Below are 18,737 nucleotides of genomic sequence, written 5' to 3'. Positions count from 1 at the left end.
ACCCCAGTGGGGTAATCCAAGTAAGCTACTTTGCATCAATTTTGTTTTTTGTTTGTTTCTTTTCTTTTTTTAACTTTGATAAATGTCAACTCCAATGGGGTAATCCAAATAAGCTGTTTTGCATCCATTTTGTTTTGTGTATTTTTTTTGGGTGGGGGGGTTAGTTTTATTTCTTGGGGTGGTGAACCATTGGATGGAGACATGCTTTGAGATAGTAAATGTATCTCAATTGCTTTGAGTCATAAAGAGGGTAGTCCAAAGCATTTAGAATTTAACGTGTTGTGGTGTGCTTTTGGATTGCTTTGCTTATGTGTGTATATATATATATAGTTTTAGTGTAATTTTGTAGCCTTGAGTTTGGGGAATCCAGTGGCTAGTTTTTTCACTGTAGAGTCTTATGTGCAGGCATGCCCTGGGAAATAAAAAGTGTGATTTAGGTTCCCAGAGATTCAGAGGTTAACAGATTCAGGGCTGACAAGGAAGAGGCCTTGCAGAAGTGTCCAGAAAGCTGTGATGGAGCTATTTAAAAGAGAGGACCTCCCTTCTAGGTAGAAAGTGGAAAGTTTCTGGGGCCGTGAAACCGATTGCTAATCAAATTGAGAGAGTTTATCCAAATGTCCCAGGGGAACTTGAACACTAATTTCTCCTCCATAAAGGATCAATGACCCTCGTATAGGCGAGCTGCACGGTGCAGAATAACATAGCGTGTATTATAATAACCTGCAGACACTCTGTCTGAAGGAACCAAGTGATTGCTATTTGAGCCCCAAGAATCCCTTTGGCATTCTGTGTATTGGTGAAATTCCAAGCAACTAACACTACTGAGCAGAGTTCTCCATTATTTTTCAGCTGCTTGACTCTGCTAAAGGATCACCCTTCCCCGCCCCCATCACCTTGCCCATCTCCTTTTAGAATTTGTGTTGTGAATTAATGAAGTTAATATAGGTTTAGCCCCAAACCCAGAAGTTTCTAGAGGGGGGAATTTCTCTTTAACACTCCCTCCCTGGTGACATAAACCGAACAACAGACAATTGTAGGGGAAGATTTGGGGAAAGGAGGAGGGGGCTAGCTAGCTGGCTGGAGATTCAGCCCCATGTCCATCTTAGAAATAGTTGGGCCAAGGGTCCTGAGGTAAGTACCGGGAATCCTGGGCGAACAAGCCCGGGAGTGGGCTTGAGAAGCCGGTGTTCTCCGAGAAGACTGAGGTTATCAGGGAGATCTGTGGGTGCAGTGGCCTACAGGAGAGCTACTTGCAGACCAGTGCCAAAGGATTTGTGGGGCAGGGGTGACTGCCCCTTGGAAAAGGCTATAGCTTCCAGAAGAGGAGATTAAATCCCGGATTTGTTTTAAGGCCTGCTTGCACAATTAAAACAAATGGTCTTATTAAAGCCAGTCATCATTACTTGCTTGTAGTACCATATATTGTGTGTGTGTGTGTGCGTGCGCTTGTGAATTCCTACCTCAAATCTTGCTGCGCCAGTGGTGGCAGAGGAACAGGAAGGGAATGTTTTCCCTTCCCTGGACCCGCAGGAAGTAGGACTGGCTAACTGAACCCCAGGTGCTTCCCATGCCCTGTAGTGAAGTGTAGATCTTTAGACCTGGGTTGTGACAGCATATTCTGGATACTTTCATGAGCCCCTAAAATTATTCCAGTTTCCACAGTTTAAAAGAAAAAAAGCTAAGGCCCCTCAGACACTCAGGCACAGCGGTAAGGTTAGCTTGGGAAAAACAAAAGGTTCAAGCTGGGGTATAGTGAAAGTGGAGAGTGGGTAAGGCGGGGAGAGCTGATAAGGGAATTCTTTATTGGTATTTAAGTGCTTACTATGTGCCAGGCACTGCACTAAGCACTGGGGTAGAGACAAGGTAATCACGTTGGACACAGTTCCTGACCTGCATAGGGCTCACACTCTTAAATCCCCATTTTACAAATGAGGTAACTGAGGCCCAGGTAAGGATAATGACCTGCCCAAGTTCACATAGCAGACAAGGGGCAGAGCTGGGACTAGACTCAGGTCCTTTGATTCCCAGGCCTCTGCTCTTTCCACTAGGCCATGATTGGGGAAGCTGGTTGGTGGCTCAGCTGGGATATGAAGAGTCACTGGGCGGTGGCTGTTTGGATGCTGGGGAGGGGGCGAATATGGGAGATGTGGATGAAAAAGACCAGATTTAATGACAGCCTGACTGAGAGGATCAGAAGAGAGTGAGGAAGTAAGGATCGGTCCTGGGTTGTGGGCTTCAGAAACAGGGAGTTTGGTATTGTCAACTATGATGGAAAAGTGAAGTGGAAGAGTGAATTTGAGAGGGAAGAAGAATTTAGTTTTAGGTGCTGACAGGAGAGCCGCATGGTGATGACCCAAAGACAAAAGAAAACACCAGTTGGCTGAAGAGAGGGGTCTGGGCTGTGGTGATGACTTGGAGACTAGAGAAATTCCAAGATGACAGAAAAGAGCGGACAGGCTAGAGGTGGGAGAGAAGCCATGAGAGCCCTCCCTCCCGCCCTAGGGAAGTTGCGGTAGACTGAGATGAGGAAGGGGATGCAGAACAGCATTGAGGAACACTTAAATTTAGAGGTCTTTAGTATACACAGTAAGTGCTTAATAAATACCATTACCACTGCTGTTAAGGGTGAGAGGTGGAAGAAAAGCCAGCCATCCCAGAGCCTGCTAGAGCAGCCTAAGGAGTGTAGGAGAACCAGGAGAAGATCGTATCAGTTATAGGGAGAGTAGATAGTGTTTACAAAAGAAAGGAGTGGTCCATACTGTTGGAAAGAAGCCAAGAGATCAGACAGGAGTAGGATAGTGTTAGGGTCCATTAGATGGGCATGGAAAGGGGTCATTGCCAAGCATAGGCCTCTTTATCGCGGGAAATGGGAAGTCAAAAATCGCTTACTCTCTGAGGATCATTCCTTATTCTATCAATTATAGTATAGTTTGCTTGGTTGTACGGTTTTAGCAATAACTTCCGGATAATTAAAGTTTTTATTAAGAGCTTATTGTGGGCCTCTGCACTTCTTTGATAATAAGATAATCAGGTTGGACACAGTTCCCGTCCCGCAAGAGGCTCACTACCTTAGGGGGCAGGAGAGCAGGTACCCTGTCCCCCTTTTCTACAAACAAAAAAACAGAGGCCCAGAGAGGTTCAGTGCCTTGTCCAAGGTCACACAGCAGACAGTTGGTAGAGATGAAAACCCACATCTCCTTACTCCCAGTGCCATGCCCTTTTCCACTAGACCACTTCTATAAATTGGATTGAATATTCTGGTCATTGTCCTTACGCTGGGGAAATGAGAGGCCATAAGTATTGGTAAGGGAAAATAGAAATAGGTCAGCATCAATTAAGGTGCAGGCTAGACCTGTGGGAGTTGTTAAATTTATCTTCTGACAGCCTTTTCAAAGGGCTTATTGCTTCTTGAGCTCATTGTATACTTAATTTTTTTTAATCTAATGTAATTGGTACCAACTGTTGATACCACGGGTATTTTGAAGTATTGAATTGTCCACAAATTTGAACTAACCTTCTCTTTTGAGAAGGATCTTGAGGGAAATTGATGCATATTCTGAGGAATGGTTGTATTTTGTGAATATTGTTTACGTAAATCAAAAGATGTAAATATGAAGGAATGAGATCCATTGAATCAAGCAAAAGCACAAATTTGTGTTTTGGTGTTGTGTGTGAGATTTAAAGAAATCTTGTGTGTTGAGGCATTTAGATTTAGAGATTACAATATTCCATGTTTAATATTGCAGGATTTTATATTTTTTTGTGATGCCGTTGCATCATGGATTAGCCCGAAAGAAGACCTCAGAGAGATGTTCTGTAAGGTAATTATAAATGTTCATGTTGACAAATATCATTTAGGGGTCCGGGATCCTAGTCAAAGTAGTTTTTCCTTTGCCCTCTCCCCTGAACAGCTTTCTCACGTTAAACAAGCTGCACACTGTGCATTGCTTCTCCAGATCACAGGCTTTCTGTGTGGCAGAAAACCATGCATGAAACAATTGAGGATCAAGTACTGGGGATGTAAAACTAGGAAGGGGGGATTAGGTGAATTTGGCTAATAGGTTAAGAGAAGTAGAGGAAGGAATTGGAGAACCACCAAAACCAACAACCCCTAGTTTGCAGCTTCTGCCTTGTGGCTGAAGAAAAGCCTGTGTGCTCTCTTGAGTTCCTTAGTTCATTCAGGTGCCTGCCTGATTTCATTTGGTTCTCTAAAATTTTCACTTATATAAACCGAGTGCTAGTTTGGTGTGCTCTGCTGTACTATTTGCCACTGTTGATGTTTTGATTCTGTTAATGAATTCCACCCATTTCCAGCAGGAGCAGAGAATTGCATGCTTCCATTACTGGGAGTTCTACTGTAACACAGGGGTTGTGCTTTAATCACATTAGAGTAGCCATTGATTCAATGGGAGCTAATGGATGAGGGGGTAGGTAGTTTGAAGCTGTCACCATCCCAGATATTTTTGGATAAAAATTCCTATTTTATGTCCACGACTAGCTACATGTGCCACTCCCTGTTAAGTTACTATATTATATATCAAGAAGTCACAAAGCGTTGTGTGGTGTAGTACCTTGAGGCTGGGACTGGGATTGTGCTACGCCTACTACAAGGCATAGGAGTAGCATCACACCTTGATCAAATGCGGCCCACAACCATTTCTCCCAGCACCTAAACTCCTCGAGGCAAATTGCAGCTTGTGTTCTCCTGGAAGAAAGTCTCGTTGAATAATTTTTCCTGTTCCATTGTATGGAACCCAAATCTCATGATGTAAACTCATGCTTTAGCAGAACTTTTTATTGAAAACTAATGATGCTGATGGTAAAGGATTTCGGGAACGGGACTTGTGTCTTTCCTTGTCATTGTTGGTAAACTGTGGTCTGTCTTCTTATCCACAGATCCTTCATGGATTTAAAAATCAAGTTGGGGATGAAAATTGGAGGCGTTTCTCCGACCAGTTTCCTCTTCCCCTAAAAGAGCGTCTTGCGGCTTACTATGGAGTTTAATCTCATGCGCTCAAGCTGCAGTCCCATGATTAGGGGTAAGTGTCAAAGGAAGCAAGAATTTGGTGAAAAAAATGTCATCATGTTCAGTGCCCAACACCCGCCCTCCCCCTCACCCCCCAACCTTTAGGTCACAGAATACTTTTTTGGCTGGAGGACCATTCAGTTATTAAAGTGAGAAGTGTCTCCCTCTTCCTCCTCCAAACCAAAAATCTCAGGGAGTCTCCAGATTCAAGGAGAAAAACAAGATTCACCTCCTTGGCGATAGCTTGGAATTGGGTGGAGGGAGCTTTTGGGTTTGGGGCTTATCAGATTTGGAGGAACCAAAAGCCCATGAGATTTAGAAGATGTGAGGTTCCAGGAGTTTGGGGAAGTGACAAAAAGGACTGACAGAAGATGGTTTATTTTGGAGTTGTTGATCTGGGTTTACCTGGACACTTTGCAGGCTGGAGGGTAGATTTCAGTTCCTTTTTGTCTGTTTTCTTGAGTGGGGGTGGTATTGGGAGGCCTTGGGGAGCGTGGAAAGAAAAGCTTCAAGAACCACACATTCCTTCAAAAGAAAGTGACACAATTTGTCACCACTTTTGAAAACCTCAGCTATTTTTCCTGTGCCAAAAAGAGAAGGTAATAAAAAAAAAATTGTTAATAACACAGATTCATTGTGGGACCACAGGGAGGTGACCCAAACTGGGGGAAAGTTCATGGGCCCCACAATATTTTCAGAGACCTGGGTCCAGCAGCCTTATCGCTGCAGTCTAATGAGTTTGCAGAATTCCAGATAATCGAGTCCTCTCTCTACGGTTTGGTAGGTTTTTGTGCGGGGAGGGGAAAAAAGTGATGCAGTGCAATTTAAAATGAGATCCTGCTCTCCAAATAGTGTTTCCAGCCTCAGAGACCTGCAAGAAACTGCATGTTAGTTACCCCAGAACTGAAATCTGAGTCATCCACGCTTGGCCCTCAGGGTTTTGGTTCTCCTATTAAAGATAACCATGTTGCTGCCTGTCAGCAGCCAGTAGAGGAACATCTCTAAAAGGCTGGCCATGTGACTGCTGATTCTGGTTGTAGGTGTAGTGGTCACCATTGGGTAGCAGGGCTTCACCCTTCCAAACCAGAAGTGAGGAGAGGCATTCCTAAACCCTTCAGGGGGTAAGGTCTATACTACGTACTTAGTACAGTGTTGTGCACACAGTAAGCACTCAGTTAATACGATTGAATGAATGAATGAGTGAATGCGAGTCAGAAATTATCCCTTAGCTAGTGAGGTGTCACTTTCCTCGAAGAGCCACTGTAACATACAGATTACACCAACAGGCAATTATGTATTCTCTTCACCAGGAGGTAAGCAGTTGAAGCAGCTCTTGCAACAGGATTCCAATCCTAAGGCTATGCCATTTTTTTGCCCATGGTGCTTTTATGACAGCACATGCAAGCAGAGAGGATTAGGAGGAGATAGGAGTATTTTTGAAAGCCTTTGCATTGGAGTACTTTGGCTGAAATTGTGGTCTATGCAAACAGAGACTACAGTTGCAGCCAAAGTACTCCAATGCAAACAGATGTTTTTTCAGGTTTAATGTGTCTTTCCATGTAGGGACATTTACTCATGAAGTGATTAGTCAATACTCCACTCAAGCTTTTGACCATCTTAGTCACCAAAAAAAACCTTTTCTCATTTTCCTTTTGGAGACCAAGGATTTATTTCATTAGTGAGAGCACAATGAGTAAAATACTTTCTTGGCACAAAGCATTAGGCATCAGTATTGTGTAGAGCAGCCAGAATAGCTTCCCTTGGGTTTTGGGGAAGATGCAGTTCGTCTGGTTTTTCCTTTGTCTCTTGTCTGAAGCTAGTAACCATGGCATTCTATTAATCAAATTAATGATTGTCCATGTCCCAAATGGGGCTCACAGTTTTGTTCCGTATTTTACAGGTGAGGGAACTGAGGCACGTAGGAGACAAGTTATTTGCTGGAGATCTCATAGCAAATAAATGGCAGAGCTGAATTAGAACCCAGGGTCTTCCAACTCCAAGCTCATGCTCTATCCATTAGACCACACTGCTCCTCCCTCCTTTCAGTCCCCACATTCAGTCTGTCGCCAGATGTTGTCTATTTTTCCTCCCCAATTATTTCCTGAGTCGGCCTTTCCTCTCCAGACTGTATGTCACAGTCCAACTTTGACGGCTGCATCAGCCTCCTCGCTGATCTCCCTGTCGCATCTCTCTCCTCTCCAGTCCATACTTCACTCTGTTGCCAGGTTGTTGTTCTGAACATTGTTCTGTACACTTCTCCTGACTCAGAAACCTCTTCAGTCATTGTCCATTCCTCTGGACATCAAGCAGAAACTCCTGACCATCAGCTTTAAGGCACTCACCTCTCTCCATCCTACTTACCCACTCTTGTCCCACTGCATCCAGCTGGCACTCTTTTGTTCTTCTCAAACTGACATACCCTGTGTGTCCCATTCTCGTATCTCCCACCCCCAACCTCTTACAAGCACCCCTTTGCATGGAACTCCCTCCCACTTTACAGGCGGCAGACCACTGCTCTTCCCATCTTCAAAACCTTTTGAAACCATATCTTCTCCAATCAGTCATTCAACCAACCAGTGGAATTTATTGAGCACTTTATTACGGTGTTTTTAAGCACTTGGGTGTCTACCACTGTTCTAAGCGCTGGGGTAGATACAAGTTAACCAGTCTGGAGTCAGTCCCTTTCCCATATGGGGGTCGCAGTCTCAGTTGATCGGAGAACAGGCATTTTACAGATGAGGAAAGTGAGGCACAGAGTAGTTGTGACTTGCCCAGTGTCACACAGCAAGCAACTAGCGTAGCCAGGATTAGGACCCAACTCCCTGACCTCAAGGCCCATGCTGTTTCCACTAGGTCATGCTCCTCCTCTACATGATTCTTGGTAGTAATTGCAACCATCTTTTTGCTACTCATCACTTTGTGGATCAGGAAGCACCCACAGAAGTGAGTGGATTGGGTACAAGAGAATCTATTTTTGTGCCCAGAGTGAAACCCCAGTCTTGTGATCTTTCAGCTCTGGTGTTGTATTAATAATGTGAATCTACTTCAAATAATACCTAGTAAATCTACTTCAGGTAATACCTCAAAAGCAAAGAGATGTGAAAGTTAGGTGCAGCGGTGACCTCCTGTTCAGCTGGAGGCCACTCCCTGGACAAAGTGGACTCTGAGCCAGACCGAGTGAGCTGCCTTGTCTGAATCGAGAGAGGAAGAACTATTCCCTTCACAGCAGACACCATCAAATTAGAAGCAGTTTTCCCAAGGGGAAACTTCAGGGAGATGCTGGTGTTAGTCATGTCAGGTTTCTGTCGGGAATTCTGGGAAATACCAAGCGTTTCCTTGTACTTTGTATCCTCGAGCAGCTCTACCAGCCGTCTAAGGATAGCATTTTACTCACCACCTTTTATGCTGCATTGTCATAGTGTACAGTAAAATGTTTCCACTTTCTTTACTCCAGTTCCCTTCTCAGTCCTCTATAATCTGGTTGATGCACCCTTCACTCCACTGAGGCTGCTAAGGTCACCAGTGACCTTCTCCTTGCCAAGTCTGATGAGCTCCATTCCATTCTGATATTCTCTGCATCTTGGCTGCTTTTAACAGTGTTTACTACTACCTTGTAGAAATGCAAGCTAAACTCAGTTTACTGACACTCTTCCTGTCTGCTGCTTCTCATTCTCATGCTGGCTCTGTGCAGAGCACTGTACTGAGCACTTGAGAGTGCAATACAGTAGAATTAGTAGTCACAGTTCCTGCCCTCAGGGAGCTTACATTCTGGGCAAGACAGACATTAAAATAAATTACATGCCGTGATTTAATTTCTATTCCCTCCACCTTATGGCCATCCTATTTCCTCTAGCTCTTCTGAGCCACCTAAGCTCTTGGAGGCCTCACACTCCTACCTTCCCCCACCCAATCCCCCTTCCCATAGCATTTGCATGTCCACCTTTAAGACTCTCTTTTACTTCCTCCTGTCTTATTTCAATGAGCGCCTATCGCCCTAGATTATTAAACTCCTTGAGGGCAGGGATCATTTCTGCTAGCTCTGTTGTATTCCCCCAAGCTCAGTGTACTCTGCCAAGCATGCAGTGGGTGCTCAATAAATCTTTTTGATTGGTTCCTTTATAGCTGGAGGTTATCGATCAACTGCATTGAGCCCTTTCTGTGTGCAGAGCATTGTCCTAAGCGCTTGGGAAAGTACACTGTAACCGAGTTGGTAGACACATTCCCTCCCCACGAGGAGCTTAGAGTCTAATCAGATACCCTCTGCAAGTAAACTTTTTTTATGTGACTGTTTAAGGAATGGTAACCAGAATATTGTGTACCAGAGGGATTATTTGACTCTGATACTTCTAGACTGAGAGCCCGCTGTTGGGTAGGGACCATCTCTATATGTTGCCAACTTGTACTTCCCAAGCGCTTAGTACAGTGCTCTGCACACAGTAAGCCCTCAATAAATGCGATTGAATGAATGAATACTTGGTTTTGAACTTAAAACGAGCCTTCATTTCTGTTAGGAGATAGGATGACTGAAGTAGGCAATTCTCACTTTGAGGGAGGATGTGTCCGTTTTGAAATCCTAGTGGAGGGTGCCAGTTTCTGAAAGACTCTAGTGGTGGAGATCACTGTCCTGGAGGAAATACCGTTTGAACTGAGTTTTTAATGAATGAATCAATCTGTGGTATTTATTGAGTGCTTACTATGTGCCCAGCACTGTACTAAGCGCTTGGGAGAATACAGTACAACAGAATTAGTAGACACGTTCCCTGCTCACAACAAGTGGGTTATGATGAAGAGGATAAGAATGACTTTAAGGGAGACTTTGAGGCTCAGAGGTGTGAATGTGAGAATGGAGTGATGGGGAACAAGAAGGGACTAAAACCTAAAGTAGTTTTTCTGGAGGAATCCTGGTGCTGTAGAAAAACAGCATCGTCATTTGAAATGAGAGTTGAATCAAGTTGAAAATTGTCCCAGAAAAATGTGATAGTGTCATCGGCCATGTGTGATTTGTAGTATTCATGGATCCTCTTTTTTTTTCTCTCTCTCTTTCTCTTCCAGGTCCTTCAGTCTGGGAGACTAGGAGGGAGCCTCTGCACCCAGGGAAAATGTTCCCCTTTACTGGGGGGGGGAAGGGTAAACCAGTAGGGAATACAGTACAATCCCAACCCTACTGGGAGGGGCGGGAGGGAGGTGTTGCCGTCACTGTATTAAGTCGATGTTGGGAAACGTTTTAACATCTGGAGCCTTTGTGGGTGGAAATCTGTCTCCTATTACAACTCCGCACTGGATGTGAAGAAGCAAAAAAGAGAATCTTTACACAAAACAGCACATTCTGGAATATTATGGGGAATTGTACCAAAACGAGAACCATATAATTGAACCCTAGGGATAAGAAAGAGAGGAAAAATTCCTTAGCGCACAATAAAGGAAACCTAAGAATGGGGGTTAACGACAGTAAAAGGCTTTTTTTTTTTTAGTTTAATGCTGTAAGGGTTTTCTACTTAATTTTTCCCACCTGGTGGGATTCCTAGTTATTTGCATGATAATGAAGAACTACACCAATGAAGTTAGTCCAGTTACAGTGCAGCTTGCTACCCACAGTAGAAGCAGGCTCTTTCGAGTTACAATTTTAGGTACCCCAAAAGAAGGCCAAAAGACGTGTTCAGACAAAAGGAAAGCACCCTGCAAGATGCCAAATGAGTCACTCCTTTCACCTTTCGGGGGTGGGGTGGGGGGGGGGAGGGCAGGGAAGGAATGGAAGGGGGTGGGCATATCAAACTAAAGAGGGACATCTTAATTTTACATTAAAACATTAATGTAGTGAATATATAATTTGATGGTTGTACTTCATTAGATTTAAGTTCTAGACCAAGGCATTATTCTTAATGTGCAGTTTAAGGTTCAGGCATGCATTCTGGCTCCTAGTGATTGAAAGTAATTTAAATTAGTGGGAAAGTAAGTAGCATGCTTGCATCACATAGAGTGAGGTTGGTATTCATTTACCTTTGTTGCGCCAGTTTGTGTTCCGGTTTACCGATTCAATAGAGCCCTGCATTGAAAATTCCTTTTTAAGATTCTGTGGATTTTATTTTTATTAAGACTATAGCTAAAAAGTACTGTAGTTTACAGTTAGGCCTCGAAATACCTTTTTAGGATCTGTTAGGAATAAGATTGATATTGTATTGTGTGTAACCTGCACAATGTGGAAAGCTGATATACCTGTGCAAAATCTTTGCCTCTGTGCTGTCAGTGTGATGTGCTTTCTGCATGGTTATATACTACTAGTGATTTTATCAAACCTTCTAAAACTAAGAGTTACATGGTAAAAGATCTGTCAGGCTGCATAAATGTTAGATGGCACGTAAAGACAATTTGTAGAAGTCGATGACATGATTGCTATATTTCAATGTTTATTCCCACTCAACATATTGCCTTCGAAGCTTTCTTTTTGTTCAAAGCATGATCTTAAAGAGATGTTTAAGTTAATGGATGTAATGCAGGGTACCTACACTGTATTGGCGCATGTTGGTGGCCCTTGGTGCCCGAGCGAAGCACAAGGGGGCAAGTGAAAAGCTACAGAGTGAAAGTTGATTTGGATCCTCTTCATTTCATTTGTTTCGCTTTTCTGTTGTTTTCTCTACTTACATGTATTCCTGTGAATAAATCCTTGTTAAGTTAACCCTTTACTTTTCCTTCCATGTGTATTTTCTTATATACTGTGAATGTGAGACCCTAACTGGTACACTTGATCTTGTGTCCACATGTAAGTGCAAGTCTTTATTAATTTAGATTGCCTGAACAGTGTATCCCATGATGACGAAGGAAAATGGAGAGATTATAACTCTGCTGGTCAGAGGCGAAGCCACCCCTTTCCATTTTTCCCCATGCTGCATAACAATCGGCAAACAAGTTAAGCCATAACAGCCTTTTTTTAATCTATGAGTTGCTCACCTTTGCGTTGCAGAATACTGGATAACGGTTTTTATTTTTTCTTAAAAAAATTGCCCCTCTTTGCATGGTTCTATACTTTAAGGGCGTTGAATGATATTAGCCATTGCACTGAAGTTTGAGCCGTGTGAGTGTGAATTTATAAATGCTGTTTTGATATACTTTTAAATGCATGAGAGCATGCAACTGAGTTTTTACACACATTCCCCCTTTTTTTCTTGTTTCTCTTTTTTGGGCCGGGGGGGCTTTGCAAATTTCAGTAGATGACATGAAGTTGGTGAGTCTGTAGAGCATAACAAGATTGAGGTTCTGTAATGTCAGGACAGTTTGTTTAAATTAAGTCAAACGTGCATGGTAGCATGTTGCTTTCACGAACCCTTGTCTCGTATGAAACTCCAAATTCGACTTCCAGTGCAAAAGTTTTGTTCCTTCTCGGCCTTCTATAGGCCATTTTGTTATGAAATAGCCATTTTGTTCTGAAGTAGCAATGATGAAAACTCAAGTGCTGCAAATTACTGTTAAAAATTTGGTGAGGAGAGACGCCTTTGATAAAACTTTAATGTCCCTAGGCTAGGTGTGGGTGACTAATCCGAAAAGGCAAAATTTTACTTTGAACGTAGCTCCGAAAAGGCAAAATTTTACTTTGAACGTAGCTCACAAAGCCCTCCTTGGAGTGCTATTTAGTGTTATTTGGGGCTGTGTTTCATTGTGACAATTGTATGTTGATTAACCATCACCTTGTCACTTGTTAGGTTTAGACCAGACTCCACTTGTGCAAATGTGGATTTAAAGAGTTCTGTATAAAATATCATTTGATCTGGTCCCGGATATAAGGGAAAGTCATTTTAAACAGGACTAGCATTGCCTGTGGATTTGAACCTTTTGGTTTTTTCCGGAGAGTTCCTTGTGCTATTTCTAAGTAAATTCAACCACGTGTCCAACGTAGTAAAACGCAGGAATTTGCAGAAGCCATTTAAGTTAAAATTTGAGGTAAGATCCAGTCTGATTCAGCATTAACAGTTGTTAATACAAACTATTGCATCATGGGATATATAAAGCATCTTCTTTCTTGTGGTGTAGTCTTGACATGAATGTTGACTGAATGTTTTTGGAATTGTGAGTTTGTCTTTGTTACATTCCAGTGTTTCTGCCCTTTGGCATGCTAAAAGCACGGCTTACTTCATCTGCTCCTTACACACTGAATAAAGTGCTGTTAGTGTGCTCAACTACAGAAATAGCCGCTGCTAAGTGATGTAGATTTTTCTACTTGAATATTTTTATGTTGTAGAAACCTCAGGAGGTCAGTGTTTACTGTTTTTCTATCTGCCTTCTTTTTCCTGTTCGAGCTTCCCTCTTTGAAGGATTCTAACAGTGAACAAAAGCTGCTGATCAACCTAAGTTGGTAACAGAAAGTGCATTTAAGACCATTAAATGCATCTTTTGGCAGTTCTCTAAGTTGCAGTTCAATTAGCGAGTGAACTTAATGCCACAGAATTTTCATTGACATTTTCAGGAGATGAGTCCGCTCTTCATATTGTCTAATCCCTTTGATTTCAGACTGTGTAAAGAAATGATCAATTTTGTACATTTTCCAGTTGATTATTTTCTGAATAATCAACCTGTAAATAATTCTTCAAGAGCCATTTCTGATGCTTTAGGTTACTGCTACTTCTTGATTTAGTTGGGCAGGTTAGGCAAACCCCTCTCACAGCCATTGCAATCTTAAAAGAAAGAAGTAGCATTTGTTTTGTAAGAAACATAACCTCCAATATTGGTAGACACTGTGACTTTTTGTTGAGACTCTTCCTTTTGCATTGATCTGAATGACTTAAACTGCATATACTGTAAAATAGACTCAAATGTATATTTTAAAATACTTTCAACTGGCCTTCCTCAATTAAGATGCTTTTGCAACTCAGTTACAAAACATTCAAATACCAATTTTATCTCAGGTGAATAGACTCTGGTACCCTTTTTGTTTTGTTTTTTGGGCACATGCTTGTAAATGGTCTACCTGTTTTTATGATTTCTTAGAGGAGCTTCCTAGTATGTCGAAAATACAGTAGAATCTAAATTACTCTTTTACATTGGGAAAACAGTAAGGTTTTGCTTCATGTAGATAACCTATCTTATTCATATTGAATGTATTAACAGATAATGGTGCAAAAAACATTCTTCCCACGAGAAGAGTGTGTCATGCATAACTGCAACTTGAGTCCTTCCTCAACAGTACTTTAAAATCAAGAAACCAACTAAAAAATAGAAAGTTACCTATTGGGTCTGTCGCAAATAAGGATTAGGAAAAATCGAAATGAGTTAATAGCTTAGTATCAGCTGCTTTTTAGTACTATTACCAAAATGCAGGTAGTGAAATCTTAATACCATATGGTACGCAGAGCATCTACTAAGGAATTAGGGTAATATTAGGTGAAAATTTAGATCCCTAGAGAGCTAATGTTAACTAGCAAGAGAGGGCCATTACATTCATTGGGATACCAGTAGGGCTTTTGCATACAGGCGTTTATTATGCATACATTAATTATTCATTGAGTTAAGGATTGAGTCATCTTGGATGACTTTAAAGGGATAGGCATTATGTTAGTATATGGGTTCACACACTTGGCTATAGTTTTCTTCACCTGTATACTCTATTAAGGCTTAGATCTTGGTGTAGCTCTGTCCCCAGTTGCTGTTAAATGTAGTTCACTCTTGCTTTGTTCCCCTCTAACTGTTGGAAGCAAGTTAATTTTGTAGTAGACTACAATGAACATTGTGACTTCTGATCATTGTGGGTTTGTATCCCAGAGTATATATCGTGTTCAAATAACTGAGATGCTTAATAGCTGAGTGTTTGCCTTGATTTGAGGGAATTTAAAATGGTTAGTAAAGGATGAAACACCACCATTCATTGTTGGACAGCCTAATTTTTACCAAGCCAAATCTCCTTGCCAAGCAGAGTATCGCTGTTTAGAGAACACAGGAGCTTCCATTTTCTCTGTTGGTTTTGCTGAGCTACTTTCATAACAAAGGATTGGGTTTGCGCGGAGGGGTTGAGGAGGAGACTGTTGTTATAGTGTACTCTCCCAAGCGCTTAGCACAGTGCTCTGCACATAGTAAGTGCTCAATAAATACCATTGATGGATAGTTTTGGGGGTTTTTTTGTTTTGGTTTTTCGTTCTTTTCGGAGTATGTAACACGGCTAAGGGCCTGGATGGTTTAGTGCAGATAGCGAAGAGGCAGCGCCTTATGTAATTAGGCTAACTTGGCACTTAAAATTCTAAGTAGCTGGTTACTTTGCAAAGAGAAATCAGTTTAAACATACATGATCTCACTTTGCAATCCTGAAACAGTTTGAAGCTTAATTACCTAGGTAACATTGGGTGCAATAAGTTAGAAGTTTAGCATTCGTATAAAAACAACTGGCTCTTTCTGCTGGCAACTTAGGTTGTATGAGTTACGCTTGAAAGCTTTAAATCTGATGTTCCTTGTATCTGCCACAATGTTAGAATGTTTCCTTCAAACATATCCTCCTGCAACCTCTCAAGCTGTACTAAATTGAGTGATATTTCTTGAAGTCTGACTCTGTGCTAACAGAACTTCATTTTAAATAGAATATGGTTTTAATTTTTGATAAGCTGCTGAATTTTAAAGAGAGTTTTTTGGGGCCACCAAATATTTTGGATCATGCAGAGAATATATATTGTACTGTAGTAATTTTGTATTTACATTTGTATGATGTGACATAATAGATGTGAATGTTAATCACTGCTTGACTATGTTAATAAAGTTGTTTAAATATAGAGGCTTCACTCTGATTTTTAATGGAAGGAAATGAGGTTTGTTGTTTTTTTTCTCACTTTGTTTCCAGATGTTTCGCTGATATATGCAGTAGCGCCCCCTTGTGGTTTGGCACTTTGGAGCATGAAAACCTATTGTATCCGTAATTTTGTTTTCAACTAAATTTTTTTTAAAACCTACCTTAGAAATTGTGAATCCATGGCACATTTTATCCCAGATGTATTTTTATTTGTTTAGTGGAGGGAGAACTGTCAATTCAAAAGTGCGTTTAATGCTAAGACAAAGAGTTTGTTGTAATGTGGATTGCATTTTAATACTTGGGGACCCTTTTACATTTGGAGAGAATACAATTGCAAATTTCCTTTTTAGAATAATAGGGATAGCGATCATTCCCCCTCATCTCCCCCACAGCGAGGAAGAAGTGGCTCCAAGATGCAAAGCGTTAAAATAGCTGTGAATCTAACTGAAGAGTCAGTGTTGAAATTTTCAGAGACAACCTTTCAGTAAGCATCAGACATTGAGTCAGATTTTCTCTCCCCCACCTCAGTTGTTTTTGCATGTGAAACATGGGAGATAAAAGCACATTCCAAGAAGTGGCTCCTGGAGTTCTCCCCCAGGCATGCTGTATGGTGCAGTGCTTTGCACACAGTGGGTACTCAGGTGTGCTTAGAACACTGCTTGGCACATAGTAAGTGCTTAACAAATACCATCTTCATCATCATACCCTGGATTGATTGAATGTAGAGCAGTGGATGATGCGACATCTATCATCATCGTATGCTTCCAAAACTCAACTTCAGTGAGAGTCCATAGTTTTGGGGCTTGCCATTTTCGGGGGAAGACAGTTGTGATTGGTTTACCTAAATGTGTTTCCACCTTGTACAGTCATTTATCTTGGTTTTCACTCAAGTATCTGAGTTGATGTTTTTTTGACGTCTGTTGTGAATTTCATTTGGAAAGATGTACGTTGTTGTGCCGTCCCAGTTTGTGAATGGTTTTCTAAGACTGCTAAAGTCAGGTTTTTTTCTGAAGCTTTAGAGTTAGCTCTCTATGCAAGCAATGCTCCTGATAGTTATATATGTTAATTAATGGTTACACCCTGCATATGCACATTTGCATATTGACTATTGCAGTGGTCGGTTTAACTTTGTAAAATGAGTTGGAAATGTGGCTCATCAGAGAAAAGAAAGGTTGACTATTGCCAAATAGCAGGTCTTAGAACATTATTTGTAGCATTAATGTTAATGGTAACACTTGGCATTATACTAGTACCCTCTCAATCATTAAGTGACTCCTAGGATGGTTGCTAAATTGGAAGAGTCACTAAAAGTCTTCCTTCATATCTGCCATTCGGAGACCACAGGAGAAACATTAATTGCATGTAAACCTTTAGAGTCATCAAATCAGTGTTTCGTGTTTTTATTGTTTCGTGGGTTCTTGTAAAATGTGATCAATTAACCTTTCATTTACAAAAGTAAATAACAAATGTGTTCATAACTGAATGCCTCGAATATGTGGACAAGGATCATGTATACCCACTCTGCTATACTGCATGCTCCCAAGCGTTTAATACAGTTCTGTGCACACCGAAAGCGCTCAGGAAATACCGTTGATGGATCGATTTAAAAGTGGTATGTGTTGGGATGACGACAAGCATCAGGATGGTTTGATAGCTCAGAAAATTTGCTAAAGAACTCAAAATGAGAATGAGAAACTATGTAACGCTGGGAATCCTGCTTTGAATTACGGACCGCAGAATCCACCGAAGTCCTGTTGAAGAGGTCGAAGCCACCTTTTCACAGCGACCACTTCCTTGCTGTGGAGGTCTAGTGATGGCAGGGGGTCTTTGAGCCCTGACCAGGAAACTGCAGCTCAGGCCCCCCCAAACTCAGCATAGAAAGTAGGGGGAGTTTTGGAACAGAGCACCGACTGGGGACCGCGTGGAGTTGCCATCTCGGACATGCTCAGAAAAATCTACTCATTCTATTTTAGCAGCAACTTGGCCTAGTAGAGTACGGGCCTGGGAGTTCAAAGGACCTGAATTCTAATCCCAGTTTCTCCACTTGTCTGCAGTATGAAGCAAGTCACTTCACTTTGTGCCACAGTTACCTCATCTGTAAAATGGGGATTAAGACTGTGAGCTCCCCCGTGGGACATGGACTGTTCTAACCTGATTAGCTCCTGTCTACCCCCGTGCTTGCTACACTGCCCGGCACGTGGTAAGTGCTTAAGAAATACCAGAGAAAAACAAAATCCGAGATATGGACACCAAATCAAATTTTATTTTCAAGATACCGTGTTTTTAGCCAGTGTTGGAATTACTTTTGAATGTTTGCTCCAGTAAATCACCTTAAGGTAGGTTGGTGAATCAGCACAGCACCATGCATAGTTGATTATTATTGTGTGGGACTGTTAACCACATCTCCCCCAGTAAAGCCCAGTAACGATCCTGCTGGAAGTTTTTCTGCGTAGAGGAGTCCAGGGCTAGAGAAATCTGCATTCCCATCCTCCAGGCTGCATCCGAGAGGCATTCCTCAACACTTGTATGTATCATCCCCGTTCTATGATTAAAGAAACTGAACCTCTAGTTGTTAGGGACAACTTGGATTTGTGCTCCATTCCTTATTCCCAGGAGCAGAGAATCCACAACCTGTATCAACAGCTCCCTGTTGAGTGTTCTGATCTCTGATGAACTACATCCTGATTCTAGAGCCTCTTTCCTTGAACAGAAATTTTGACAGCCTAACTAATGCTAAGTGCGCTTAGCACTTAGAATGACTCCGACAGCTCATCTTTTCTAAGCCCTGTGGCTTTTCAGAGCATTAAATAAGGACTTGTGGAGTGGTCTCACAGGAGACTTGCTCTACTTTATCCAACCTGCACCCTTCTCTTACGGGAACCAAGTCACCCAATGTTTTTAATCCTTAGGTATTTTGGCGGAACTTCTTTCTGTCTGGAAGAAATGCAAATG

At 41.8% G+C, this 18,737-nt stretch overlaps 1 protein-coding gene across 1 annotated transcript in view; it reads left to right on the top strand.

Moving 5' to 3' along the window:
• The window catches only part of TNPO1 (transportin 1), a 69,185-nt gene extending 58,456 nt beyond the window's left edge, over window positions 1-10,729 (top strand). The window contains exons 22-25 of the mRNA XM_038765743.1: window positions 1-20; window positions 3,747-3,821; window positions 4,897-5,039; window positions 10,079-10,729. The exon at window positions 1-20 is cut by the window's left edge and continues 80 nt beyond it. Coding sequence (XP_038621671.1) covers window positions 1-20; window positions 3,747-3,821; window positions 4,897-5,004 — 203 coding nt within the window. The 3' untranslated portion in view covers window positions 5,005-5,039; window positions 10,079-10,729. The remainder of the gene's footprint in view (window positions 21-3,746; window positions 3,822-4,896; window positions 5,040-10,078) is intronic.
• The last annotated feature ends 8,008 nt before the right edge of the window (window positions 10,730-18,737 follow it).

Source organism: Tachyglossus aculeatus, chromosome 23 (assembly GCF_015852505.1).
Source record: "Tachyglossus aculeatus isolate mTacAcu1 chromosome 23, mTacAcu1.pri, whole genome shotgun sequence".
NCBI classification, from domain to species: Eukaryota; Metazoa; Chordata; class Mammalia; order Monotremata; family Tachyglossidae; genus Tachyglossus; species Tachyglossus aculeatus.
Note: the sequence above shows the minus strand (reverse complement) of the source record. Positions and strands in the feature narration are given on the sequence as shown.